At 43.2% G+C, this 14,411-nt stretch overlaps 1 protein-coding gene across 1 annotated transcript in view; it reads right to left on the reverse strand.

Annotated features, from left to right (window-relative positions):
• Positions 1 to 1,737: 1,737 nt before the first annotated feature.
• LOC127581485 (max-binding protein MNT-like) overlaps positions 1,738 to 14,411 on the reverse strand; it is a 111,371-nt gene continuing 98,697 nt past the window's right edge. The window contains 2 exon segments of the mRNA XM_052035944.1: positions 1,738 to 4,582; positions 10,941 to 11,133. Of these exon segments, the coding sequence (XP_051891904.1) occupies positions 3,873 to 4,582; positions 10,941 to 11,133 (903 nt within the window). The 3' untranslated portion in view covers positions 1,738 to 3,872.

The following is a 14,411-nucleotide window of genomic DNA, read 5'->3' on the forward strand; positions in this document are numbered from 1 at the left end:
CCAGAAGGTTGAACTTTTTAAAAACATACTACATCCCCCATTTTACTTCTCACTAATTTTAAATGAGGCCTCCCAGAATGTTTTAATTAAGTTAGATGAAAGCTTTAGAGCATTTATTAATGAATTTTACATCTACCTAGTGAGTTAATGACAGGATTTTATATTCTTTAGGGATGGTGGATTGGTGATCCCCAAATTGGAAACTCAAATCCCAATTTCTATTATTAAAAATATACTGGCTTTGAGAAAGTAAATTAGTGAGTCTGAGTTTCCAGTTTGTGGGATCATAAGTACATAAGATATAGGAGCAGAAGTAGGCCATTCGGCCCATCGGGTCTGCTCCACCATTCAATCATAGCTGATTTTTTTTCAATCTCATTTTCCTGTCTTCTCTGAATATCCTTTAACCCATTTACCAATCAAGAATCTATCAATCTCTGCCTTAAATACACGCAATGACTTGGCCTCCACCTTATTACTACAATAAACAAATATAGAGACCTCAATTTTCTTCGGGCTGTTAGCTTTTGTAGCAATGTCATTAGGGATAGTTTCAGTTAGAGAGAATCTCACAGAGTAATTGGAAGGATTGAACCTTGGTCACGGCTAGGTCGTCAGGAAATTGGGGTGTCTTGTTATAAAATGACCTGTAGTTCCACAGATGGATAAAGGGATATACATCTTTTAAACAATCTGACTATATTATCTCACTTTTATTTAGATTGAATACATATCCCATGAAACACACATTGGTTCGTACTAGGGCCAATACTGAAAGGAGTTGCAGAAGGAATGATCATGTGACTGGCATCTGCTTATCTACTTCCGCCGCCAGTTTTGTTATTTTTAAAGAACAACATTTTTTAGATCAAATCGGTCATGCCCGAGTCCCAGATGCCATTTTTTATCAAAGATGATTGGGTGGCAGTCGTCAACATTTCTGTGGGATTTGACGATAATTTAGGATCACTTGTGCTATGAAATCCAACAAGTATTGACATTTGGAAATGGCCATCAAGGACAAGTGTAACATCGCCATGGTCACTTTCCTAGGATTCACCATCGACGCCAAAGGGACTTGGTTTACCAAAAACAAACATGTGCTGTGAATTACAAGACCTTTGTTACCCAAGTCACCAGAACCACTCTCATAGCTACGATTAGCATTTTAAGGTTTTTTATGGACTTGATTTTATAGGTTTATTGTAAGGTACATTTGCTTTGTTGGATTTTAGGTTAATTTTGTGTCTTAGTTTATATCATTCTCATGGTTTTACTCATTTATAATGTTTTAATAATTGTATTAATTTTAATTTAGATCAATTTTTGCTCAATACATCCAATGATGTTAAATGTAATAACTAACTCATAGAACAGTCTAGATCCCCAGTTTCTGTGGGTGTCCTTGCTCCTTGGTGTCTGCTTTATATTATTTTAATCCTTTGTTTTATCATTCCTATTCCCAGTTTCATCATCATGCAGGAGTAGGTATAATCTTGTAGATGAGCTACACTTAAACTCAAAATGGGGAGGCAGTTTACTACCGTCTCAGTCACAGGCCAAATACCTCGTCAGCTAATTAGTGACACACATGAATGGGTGAACGAGATTCCCACTGTGGCTACTTACTATCTAGTGAAACCACAGCTAACGGAACGAACTTGGCAGAATCAGTGGGGAAAGAACATCTTGTTGAGCTTGACTCTAGTCTGTCACTGTGAAGAGATGTGAGAGGCCTGCCAGGGAAACACCATTATACTGTCGTGCCATAGCAAGGGGTTCAGAGAACACAAAACACCACACTCTGGGTCACTACTTCATCGAAAACTTCTGCTGCATCATTTGCAACATCAAAGTATCTGGTGTGCAATGTTATTTGTGCAACTACCCTGCAAAAGGCATTAAAAAATTGTGAAAACAATTCCTACACAACTCTTGTGGTGTTATTGAAAGTAGAGATGGTCTGGAATTAAAAAGGTACTCATATATACACACATTTTATAGATATATATTTAAAAGTCATCGGTTTAATGAAGCAGGGAACATAATGGCTTTGGTCTACTACTGTGGCAGCAACCTGCACTGTATTTTGGAATCCCAAGCTGGTTTTTACTATTTCTAACCAGTCTGTGAGTGACCAGAGCAGATGCTGCACTTGTAAGTGAAATTAAGCATTGGGTACACAACACTCAGCTTAGAGAAAAGGAACAAAAACACTTGTAACTGGGCCAGAGCTAGCACCGAGAAAGCTGATCACAGTATCAAGACTACAGCAGTGACAAATCTTCCACATCAACTTTCCTCGACAATACTACGATCACGCTTGTACAACTAAATCAGCAACACTGGAATGTACTGAATACTGTGAGCTCCTGATTCAGAATCCTGTGAAGATTAGTTCTGAGGAAATCAGTTCTGATTTTAAACTTCTACACTGCGTTCTTTGACTAGATTAGTGCACAGCACATCATTTTCAAGTAGTTTCACCATGATATTTGTTTTAAAAAAAATTAATCTGAGAAATTCATGATTGGAACCACACTGAAAATACCTGAGACATCTATTTATAATATATATATTTTAAACTTGGGGTTACACTTTGTGTGAATGACATAAACTGAAGCTTCAATACAAAGCTCCCCAGTTTAGTTGCAGGATTTTATTTACCTGTACACACTTGGTAAAGCACACCCCATGATACTTAAGCATGGAGACTTCATCACTGCAGAATCTTCAGAAAGAGCCATTGGGCAAGGGCCTATCACATTCTGAGCATCATGGTTTATTTATTGGGTTTTAGTCAAATCAGACCCTAAATTCTGGGCCTAAATCAAAGAAAGCAGAAAATTTTATTGCAAAAAAAAGTTTTTTTTAAATAAAAAAGTCCCCATATGACAGACACTGCATTTATAACACACACAGTAATGATGCCAGCCTTAAACAGTTCATTGACATAAACTCACTTTAAGCTCAGTAAGCCACTCAGTCCTACAGACACAGCTACAACAGGACTGCAACACATGATTAACTTCTCCTCCCCTCCCCCAGCCAGCATCTAGTCATCTTGCCCAGGACTTGTAACAAATTCTGGGTGGGTTTTTGTTTGTTCCAGCCGATTTTCCAGAAGGTGCATTTAAAGCAAAGACCACAACAATTTTTTTTTGAAAATTGGTCCTCACAAAGTAACTTTAAAAATATATTCAGAAAGCTGGGGGCATGGACCCTGGTTTGGTCTCTGATCTCCTGCAATTCACGTCGGCCTGCCCCACTGCTTCACCAGCCCATGCATTTCATTTCATACATACGCACACACGCACCTAAATGGGCAGAATTAACATCTTGTTGCCATTAATTACCTTGTGTATCAACTCTGTCCAGTAAAGCTCAACTCCACTAAGGCCTCCTTTGTATGACTACCTCCCCTTCCCTCTCTCTCCGTTTCAATGTCTCGTCCAATCACAGTGACAACCATCCAGAGTTTATTTCTGGAGAGAAGGAAGTCAAGGGGCAAGGAAGGGAGGAAAAATAACACCAAAGTCTTACTAACATCTTTTTTTTGTAAATTTACCAACAACAAAGCACACTCACACACACAGGAAGGTTGCTAAGGACAGCTGTTACTCAGACTGTTCTGGTCAGCAGCTTGTATTGTGCAGTGTGTATTCAATTCCCATTGCCAGTCTGGTGACGTTTGATATTCTGACTGCGCCATCCCTCTCCGATTGATGTTCTCCCCCCTCCCCCCCCAAGTCACCGTTCCCTCTCTTGCCCGTGACTTGCTGTCAGGAATGTATTGGAGTAACAAGGAAAATGTGGGGTTTTGTTTTTCAAATTTAAATTCCTGCTTCTTCGGGGCTTGGTGCTCCTCAAGTTCAGGCCAACTTCAAAGTGCTGACGGGGAAAGATGGCATGGTCACCATGGTGACAGGGTTCAGGACGGTCTGACCGACTATCTGCTGGTGCACGACTTGGGGACCCACCGACTGCTTTGTCACAACGGCCTGCTGGCCAACGGGTGCGGTGCCGTTCACTTGCTGGTGGGTGATGGTGTGCGTCAGGTGGCTCACGACCGGCTGGTTCACTGTCATTGGCTGTGGATACATGGGGGGCAGCTGCTGCCCGAGATGAGCCATGTGACTTAAGGAGGCTGGGTGCACAGTGATATGCCCAATAGGTTGCGCAGCAGTGGTCAGCTGCACAGAGCTGCTGGTGGCTGGCGCGATGTGAGCAATGTGCTTTGCTTGCGAAGCTTGGTTCACGTGATTGACGGCCGTGTGAATCACCGAGGCATGGGAAGCAGGCGCGGCGTGGGCAATGACTGTCGGCTGCAGTGCCGATGCGGTCACGAGGTGAGTCTGTGCTGGTACAATCGTCTGAGATGGAATTAAAGCCTGGGGCTGGATTTGCAATTGCGCCTGGGTTTGAGGCTGCTTCTGCTGGATGGACAAGTGCTGAGGCAGCAGTGAGGGCTGATGGGTGACAGGAGAAGAGCCGGCCTTCAGTAGCTCATGGTGCGATGTTCTTGTCAGAGTGTTTATGGGCCTCGTGTCTTCAATATCATCGGCGATATTATCTTCACCCTCTGAAATGGATGAAAAAAACAAAAGGAAAATCAATTAAATAAAGTTAAAGAACTAATTCTTCTTTACACACCAATTTTCAATGGTCTTCTCCCAGGCTCCTCAGCCAAATGATCTTCCTTCAGATGACAGCCCACACATTCAATGACTACCACACGACCATGTTCCTCTGAGGTGCACCGCTCCCCTGGCCAATATAGTCCCCACACCAACCAGGTCTAAAGCAATGGGTGGTCGGCTAACAATCAGAAACCTCAGCAATTTTCACCTCGCCCACTCGGGGCTCTGCACTTGGGTTGCACCATTTGGGAAGAGCTCACTCAGCAAAGACGGGGGAGGATGGAAGGTGGCGGGGGGTGGAAATGGGTGCAAAAGAGAGCCACCACCTCACACAGGGGGTGGTGTGTGTATGGAACAAACTGCTAGGGGAAGTAGTAGAAGCGGGTACAATTATAATGTTTAAAAGGCATTTAGGCAGGTACATTGATGGGAAGGGTTTAGAGGGATAAGGGGCAAATGAGGGGGGGTAATGGGACTAGCTCAAGCAGACAACGGTGTGCATGGACGAGTTGGGCTGAAGGGCCCGTTTCCGTGCTGTTTAACTCTATGACATGCCTCCACAAAGACTTCCATGGAAGCATCTGTCCCAAGTTGCCTGCAGGAAATGGTCCGATGTGCTGTTGAATCAGGGATAGGAATTCATAAAATTAACTTATGCTAAATAACAGTGGCACAGGAGTTAGTGCTGGGGCCTCACAGCTCCAAGGGCCTGGGGGTCTGATCCTGACTTTGCCTGCTGTCTGCAGGGACGTTCTCACTGTGACAGTGTGGCTTTCCCCCAGGTGCTCTGGTTTCCTCCCACTTTGCAAAGACGTGATGGTAGGTTAATTGGTGGGCGCAGGAGAGAGAGTAAGTTGACCTGATTCAGGGGAATAATAGGGAATGACTGGGCCAAATGGCCTCTTACTGTGTTATTACTGTGCAGGCATGTCCCCATTGACCCTCACCAATTTTTTAAAGATGCACCATAGAAAGCATCCTATCCGGATGCATCACAGCTTGGGTATGGCAACTGCTCTGCCCAAGACCTCAAGAAATTGCAGAGAGTTGTAGACACAGCTCAGACAATCACGGAAACCAGCCTCCCCTCCGTGGACTCTGTCTACACTTCCTGCTGCCTCAGGAAAGTAGCCAACATAATCAAAAACCGCTCCCACCCCGGACATTCTCTCTTCTCCCCCCTTCCATCGAGCAGAAGACACAAAAGCCTGAAAACATGTATCATCAGGCTCAAGGACAGCTTCTATCCCACTGATATAAAACTCCTGAACTGACCTCTTGTATGATAAAATGGACTCTTGACCTCAGAATCTACCTTGCATTGGTCTTTGCATCTTATTGTCTGCCTGCACTACACTTCTGTGACTATTACACCATATTCTACATTCTGTTATTGCTCTTCTTTTTGTACTACCTTGATGTAGTTATGTTTTGATATGATCTGAATGGATGGCATGCAAAACAGTTTTTCCACTGTATCTTGGTACATGTGACAATAATAAACCAATTACCAATTATATGTTCTTCAGAGACGGGGAAAATAATGGTACTGCAGGGTGACAAAGTGCTGGTTTCAACGCTATGATTTCTCTATTTGGGAAATATTCATTTCAATCAGAAAACTGCATATGTTACTCAGCTCTTTCAAAAGGTGAAGCCAGGAACAACAAACCAGTTAACCTAACATCTGTTGTGGTCAGCAGAATGCATAATTAAAGAGGGAGGAACAGAACTCTTTGAAAATTCCCAGCTGATCAAAAAGTCAGTAGGAATTTGGAATGGATGAGCCACACCTGTGAATTCTTTCGAAGAGGTACCTGAAGTTCTTGCCAGGATCCAGGGATGTCTACAAATGTTATTTGTATCAATTTGCAGACGTTATTTGAAAAGTCATAAGGGATTGTAAATTAAGGTCGGTTTGAAAGGGAAATTGTTGATCTGGCTCGGAAATTGGCTGTGCAGCAGGAGATAATGAACAGGAATAACGGGCAGGTACCCAAAATGGCAGGATGTGACCATCAGGATGCTGCAAGGATCAATATTGGGGCCATCACTGATCACAGTACTTAGACATGACCTAGATATGAGTTGGAAAGCCATGCATCTGGGTACATCAAAGATGGGCAGCACTGTCAGTAGTTTAGGTGGAAACATTACATTGAAAAACAATATGAATATATTAAGTGAATAGTTAAAGATGGATTTCAGTGCAGCCAAATGTGAGATCGCGCAATTTGGTCCTCAAAAGCTTTGACCAGAATAGTTTCTAAAAGTTTTGTGGAACTAAAAACAGTGCAGGTCCAAAGAGATGTAGGATCATTAAGATAGCATGGAGTGCCATAGAAAATAATCAAGTCAAATGGCCTGAAGGCTCTGATATCTAGAGGGCCAGAGTATTGGTATTGATATTGGAGTACGAAGGATAGATGTTACATTACAGCTATACAAAGCCCTGCGTTAGACAACAACAACTGAAGTATTGAGATAGTTCTGGGCACAACACCTTAAGTGGGATGTTTGGGGGAGTGAGGCACAGAATGACACCTAAATTTCAAGGGTTAGTTTATAAGAAGGGATGAAACTAGGGAAATGGTCCTTGGAATTTGAGGTTAAGGGAGAGATGTAAACAATGTTTCCAAGATTTCCTTTTATGCTGCAAGGAAACGTGCGATATGAGAAATATAAGACAGAGGGAAATTATTTCTACTGAATGGCAAGTTTAGGATTAGAAGGCATAGTCTACCCATCCAACCCACACGACCTCAGCAGGCACGGTAGTGTAGCGGTTAGCGTAACACTTTACAGTGCCAGCGACCGGGGTTCAATTTTGGCCACTGTCTGTAAGGAGTTTATACGTTCTCCCCGTGTCTGCGTGGGTCTCCTCTGGGTGCTCCGGTTTCCTCCCACTTTCCAAAGACGTACGGGTTAGGAAGTTGTGGGCATGCTATGTTGGCGCCGGAAGCGTAGCGACACTTGCAGGCTGCCCCCCAGAACACTACGCAAAAGATTCATTTCACTGTGTGTTTCAATGTACATGTGACTAATAAAGATATCTTATTTGAACCGAAGCACCTACAATCACTTCCAGACCTAACCTGTCCATCACCATATATATAAAAATCTCAAATGTGCTATTTACAAGCAGCAATACTAAACACATCATCCTGATCTGGATAATGTACTGGGCTGACTCAACACAGCACAGCCTACTCTGACCAGAACATACACACAAGCCAACCCAAACCCAAGACACAGAGTCTGATCCCATTGAGTCTGGTAATAGGTAGGCAGGTTCTGATGTCTCCACACATAAGGTGGCAGAAATTTGTGACAATTAATGCTAGGTCAATTGTTAACTTGAAATCCAAAGCTGATAAGAATTTTTATAACCAACAGGTATTAAGGAACAAGGGGGGTGGGGGTGGTGGTTGGGAATGGGCAGGTAGAGTTAGATCATCAATCAGTCGTGATCTTATTGAATGAATGGACAGGCTCGAGGACTAAAGAGTCAGTAATGTTTCCAATACAATCATACTTTAGAACCTTTAAGGAAAGGAAGAAGAGATAATTTTCAGAAAATCCAGTATATAATTACTGATTCTTTAAATCAAACTTAGTAAATTATAATTCATTTTCAAGATTTTATAATGAATGCCTGCGAGACACCACATTGATAATTGTACAAAAAGGGTACAATTAATTACTTGATATAAAAGGCGATGTGTAAATAAATCTTAGAGCCATCCCTTCCATTTTAAAAGAGCTATAAAAACATTTCCCCACCCTGTTAGCAAATAAGAGCTGCACAATTGCAGCACAATACATTAATAAATAACCTTCAAGAAAACTCATTTACAAACCTTCTGCTTTTTCCAAGTCATCCAAGCTGGTTGTCATGACAATCTCCACAAAAGGCACCACACGCCATTAAAAGGCAACCAGCTGTTCTATACTTAGATGAACCTGGCCAGTTCTGGCCCCTCCCACCTTCTGACAAGACCTACATGTGCTTCTTTAAAATAAAATGATCTTCATTCCTCCCCAATGGGGCCTGAACCTAATTAATATTTTCATGCTGGAAAATCACATTCACAACAGGTTCAGTGGCGCAGTGAGTGGTCACCACCTCACAGAGTCCCAGGTTCAATCCAGGCCTTGGGTGCATGTTCTCCCTATGACTGCGTGGGTTTCCTCCAGATGCTTCAGTTTCCTCCCACATCCCAAAGACACACAGGTTGGTAGGTTAATTTGCTCCTGTAAATTGCCCCTAGTTTGTTGATGAGTGGTAGAATCTATGGGCAGTTGATGGGAATGAGGCGAGAATAAAATTGGGATTAGTGCAGATGGGTGCTCAATAGTCAGCACAGACCCAATGGGCCGAAGGGCCTGTTTCTGTTCTGTACGACTCTATGCCTCTGTCTGTAATTGCAAACAGAAAAATACAGATGCTAGAAATCTGAAGTAAAAAACAGAAAATGCTGGAAATACTCAGCATCTGTGGACAGAAAGGCAGAATTAATGTTTTGGGTTGATGAAATTTCATCAGAACTGGGAAAAGTCAGGAATCAAATGTGATAACTTAATTCGCAGAGGGAGCAGTGGAGAGAACAAAGGGAATGTCTGTGACAGGGTGGAGACCAAGAGGCTGACTGACATAAAAAGGTAGTGATGGTGCTGACAGAGGGTGGCGAAGGCTTGTTTGTCGCAGCTGAACTGCCTGGAGGAGATGCAAATAGAAAGGGGTGACTGAAAAGAGGAGGGAGATATATATAAAACAACATGCTGGCACTGAGAGGTACAAACCACTGGAAACCTAAAATTAAAGGGAATGATAAAAATACTAAGTTGGTCAGGCAGAACCTATGGACAAAGAATGTTACAGTTTGATGACTTTTCATCAGAACTGGCTAGTTCTAATACAAACAGGAAAGGCTGGTTATCTGAAAATGTTGAATACAATGTTGCGCCCTCATGGAAATAGAGTTATACAGCATGGAAACAGGCCCTTTGGCCCAACCCCTTTGTGTCGATCAAGGTGCCTTCTTGAGCTAGTCCCATTTGCCTGCATTTGGCCCATATCCCTCTATACTTTTCCTTGTCATTTAAATCAGTATTTTTTTTAAATTTTAAATTTTATTTACAGCGTGGTAACAGGCCCTTCTGGCCCAACGAGTCTGTGCCGCCCATTTTAAACCCAAATTAACCTACCTGTACGTCTTTGCAATGTGGGAGGAAACCGGAGCACCCGGAGGAAACCCACACAGACACGGGAGAACGTACAAACTCCTTACAGACAGCGACGGGAATCGAACCCCGATTGCCGGCGCTGTAATAGCGTCGCGCTAACCGCTACGCTACCGTGCCACCCCAAACATTGTAATCGTGCCCGCCTCTACCACTTTGTCTGGCTGTTCGTTCCATACACTCACCACCCGCTATGTGAGAAACTTGCCTCTCAGGTCCCTTTAAATCTTTCCCCTTCTCACTTTAAACCTATGTCCTCCAGTATTTGACATTTCCACCCTGGGAAAAAGACTCTGGCTATCTACCTACCTATGCCTCTCATAATTTTACATACTACTATCAGGTCACCCCTCAGCCTCTGATGCTTCAGAGTAAACAATTCAAGTTCGTCCAACCGTTCCTTATAGCTAATACTCTCCAATCCAGGCAACATCCTGGTGAACCTTTTCTGTACCCTCTCCAAAGCCTCCACATCCTGCCTGTAGTGTGGCAATGAAAACTACACGGAATACTCCAAATGTGGCCTAATCAAAGTTTTATACAGCTGCAACGTGACTTCCCAAGGTTAATACTCAATGTCCCCAAACAATGAAGGCATGCATGCCGTATGCCTTCTTTACCACCCTAACTACTTGTATTGCCACTCCTCACCAAGTCACAGACACTAGTAATGACAGAATAGCTTGTACCAGAAACAAAACAGAAAATGCTGGAAACACTCAGCAGGTCAGACAGCTCCTGTGGAAAGAGAAATAGAGTTACCATTTCAGGTCAAAAACTTGAAAAGTTAACTGTCTCTCTTTCCACAGATGCTGCCTGACTTGCTGAGAGTTTCCAGTACTTTCTATACTTATTTCTGATTTCCACCATTCACACTTTTTTGATTTTCACTCTTGCTCTTCAATCTGGTGGCTAATTAGTTATAATCAAAAGGCCCTGTAAGATTACAGGAACTGGGAAACAAAGCTTCTTGTAACCGCTTTGCAAGCCCAGTGTTGACTCGATAGGCCACACAACCTCCTTCTGGGACGTTCGATCCTTTGACTCAAGTCTTACCGGATGCGGTTGAGGTAGAACCCTGGTCGTCCTCCAGTTGCACAGTTTGGCGGAGGATACGATCCACTTCAAGAATGTCCATCCGTTGGCTCAGTTCCTTCTTCAGTTCTGCTAATTGATGCTGGGAGGCGATCTTCTCTCTTGCAAGGCGCTCCATCTCGTGCTCGTATTCTTTCTCTTTCCTTTTTAAAGTCTGGAAACAAACACATAAGAAAGGACGCAGAATGTGATTATTCAAAAAGGAACAAGCCAAGGATTGGTGAGATGGGTTCAGATGAAGATGATTTCTCTCTACCTGATCTGATCCTTCCATAGTACCAGTGTTAGCCTTCCTGAACTGGGGGAAATGGGGCTTTGGTTTAGCCTGTCTGAAAGAACTTGAAGTCTTCCCTCAGCACCAGGCTGGCCAGTAGACCTGGATCATACCCAGGGCTTCAATTTTCAGTTTTAACTGATGAAAACCAATCAAAAAAAATTTGCCTCCTTCCAAAATCTGAGCTGGATTTTGTTTCCCACTATTAAAACTTCATCCGACTATAAATGTCAATTATGTGGATCTTGCACTATTATTCATTTTGTTTTAAAACTGCCATGCACATCTTTCAAAATGTTCGCGCAGACAACTGACCAATCCCATCTATCTGTGATCACTGGTATTACAGTGGTGAGAGAGGACAGAAGAGTAAAAGCTAGGGTAGAAATTGGGTGAAAGACGAAAGTGTGTTTGCAACTGCATGAACGAATTGACGACGTAATTAAAAGGTAAAGTCTGAAGTAGTCTGCATTTGTTAGTTCTGCCAATTCCTACTTAGTTGTGATTCCTGGAGACAGACATCTTGATTGTCCATGAATCTTTCCTTAAATAAGCAAAATACCTGGTTTTGCTGAAAATCCAACAGAAAAACCCAAACCCAAAAAAACAAAAACAGAAAAAATTCAAACCCTGACTATACCTGAACCAATAAAGCCAAATAACAGACACAATGATTTACGAAGGAAAAAAGCCATTCATTTGCAAACACTCTTCTACATAAGAAGATAGTGAGACGTGACAGTGTGAATCCTCAGTTCATTGCAGGGTGAGTTTTACAGCTTTGTGGCATTGAGTCAGGATCATACAGCACGGAAACAGGCCCTTCGGCCCAACTCTTCCATGCCGACCAAGATTCCCATCTAAGCTAGCCCCATTTGCTTGTGTTTGGCCCATATCCCTCTGAACCTTTCCTATCCATACAAGGCAAGGAAGGGGAAAGACAAGTTCTCTTCTATCCATGGAGGAAAGGATGATGAGTTTTGCAGGAACTGACTTTTAGTAGTGCTCTCATCAAGAAGTGTTCAGTGTTACTGTTCAGAGCAAGAGTAAAGACATTTAAGACCATCTCACTTTCACCTAACCCTAAGTGTGTGTTTGCAACCCAGTTTTACAGCTGTTAATGCTAATGTACGAGCAAACCATAAGATCAAGGATACAATAAAATCTTGTACACCGTTTACCAATATATCCCTTTTCCCTTTGGAAATGGTACCCGTTGCCAACATTGTGTCAAATGAAAATTGGGACTCGCAGCAATCAGTCCAAAGTACTGCAAATAAACTCAGTTTCCTCAGCAAACAGTTAATTTAAAGTACAAAGGAAACAAAAGACACCAACTTCATCCAATTCTGGGTAATTTTTCCAGAAAAATGGACTGGAGGATAGCTGCATAAGCATCAAAGCCAATCCGTGTGGTCATCTTGCTTGATTGGGTTGGGAATTAATCATCATCTCAGGTCTAGATGACTTCTGTAAAATATCTTACATTGATGATTTTCCAGAAAGACTCAAGTTCTTTATAATGTTGTTATAATGCTCTCTTTTGGGAGTATTCTATAGGCCCCCCATAGCCACCAGGACACTGAGGAGCAGATAAGTAGGCAGACTTTGGAAAGGTGCAAAAATAACAGGGCTGTTGTCATGGGAGACTTCAACTTCCCTAATATTGATTGGCACCTCCTTCGTGCAAAAGGTTTAGATGGGGCAGAATTTGTTAGGTGTGTCCAGGAAGGATTCCCAACACAGTATGCGGACAGGCCAACTAGAGAAGAGGCCATGAAAAACACAATGAGGAACTCAGCAGGCCAGGCAGCATCCGTGGAGAAAAGCAGGTGGTCAACGTTTCAGATCAGGACCCTTCTTCAGGACTGAAGACAGGAAAAGGGGAAGCCCGATATATAGGAGGGAAAAGCAGAGCCGTGATAGGTGGACAAAAGAGGGGAGGAAGAGTAGGCACAAGGTGGTGACAGGTAGATGCAGGTTAGTGATAGGCAGGTGCGGGGGAGGAGGGGAGAGCAGATCCACCGGGGGATGGGTCAAAGGTAAGAAGAGAAAGGAAAAAAAAGTCTAGGAAAGGGAAGAAGAGAAGAAACATGTGGGGGGGGGGGGGCAGGGGGGCAGGGGTGGTGGGATTACCTAAAATGGGAGAATTCAATATTCACGCCTTTAGGTTGCAAGGTTCCAAGACGGAAAATGAGGAGCTGTTCCTCCCGAAGAGGCCATACTGGATCTAGTACTAGGTAATGAACCTGGTCGGTGACAGACCTCTTGGTGGGTGAGCATTTCTCAGACAGTGACCACAAATCCCTAACCTTTAGCATAGCCACAGACAAGGACAGAGGCAGACGACATGGGCAAGTTTTTAAATTGCGGGAGGCTAATTGCAATGGTATTAGGCAGAAACTTGGGAGTGTGAATTGGGAACAGCTGTTCTCAGGGAAATGCACAGCAGAAATGTGGAGGTTGTTTAGGGGCCACTTGCATGGGGTTCTGGTTAGGTTGTTCCACTGAGACAGGGAAAGGATGGTAGGGTGAAGGAACCATGGTTGACAAGAGAGGTGAAACATTTTGTCAAGAGGAAGAAGGAAGCATACTTGAGGTTTAGGAAGCAAAAATCAAGCAGGACTCGTGAGAATTATAAGGTAGCCAGGAAGGAGCTTAAGAAGGGACATAGGAGAGCTAGAAAAGGATATGAGAAGTAGAATTTAGCGAGTAGAATTAAGGAAAACCCCAAGACATTCTACACGTACATGACGAACAGGAGGATGACGAGGGTGAGGATAGGACTGCTCAGGGATAAAGGGGGAAACATGTGCCTGGAGGCAGAGGAGGTAGGGGAGGTCCTTATTGAATACTTTGCTTCAGTGTTCACCAGGGAGAGGGACTTTGATGAATGTGAGGTCAGCGTAGAACAGGCTAACATGCTGGAGCATGTTGAGGTTAAGAATGAGGTAGTGTTGGAGCTTCTGAAAAACATTTCGGTAGATAAGTCCTCAGGGCCAGACAGGATATACCCTAGGTTACCATGGCAAGTGAGGGAAGAGATTGCTGGGGTGTTGACAATGATCTTTGCGTCCTCCCTGGTCACAAGAGTGGTACCAGAGGATTGGAGGATGGCAAATGTTGTTCCCTTGTTCAAGAAAGGTAATAGGGATAAT

Source organism: Pristis pectinata, chromosome 21 (genome assembly GCF_009764475.1).
Source record: "Pristis pectinata isolate sPriPec2 chromosome 21, sPriPec2.1.pri, whole genome shotgun sequence".
Classification (NCBI taxonomy): domain Eukaryota; kingdom Metazoa; phylum Chordata; class Chondrichthyes; order Rhinopristiformes; family Pristidae; genus Pristis; species Pristis pectinata.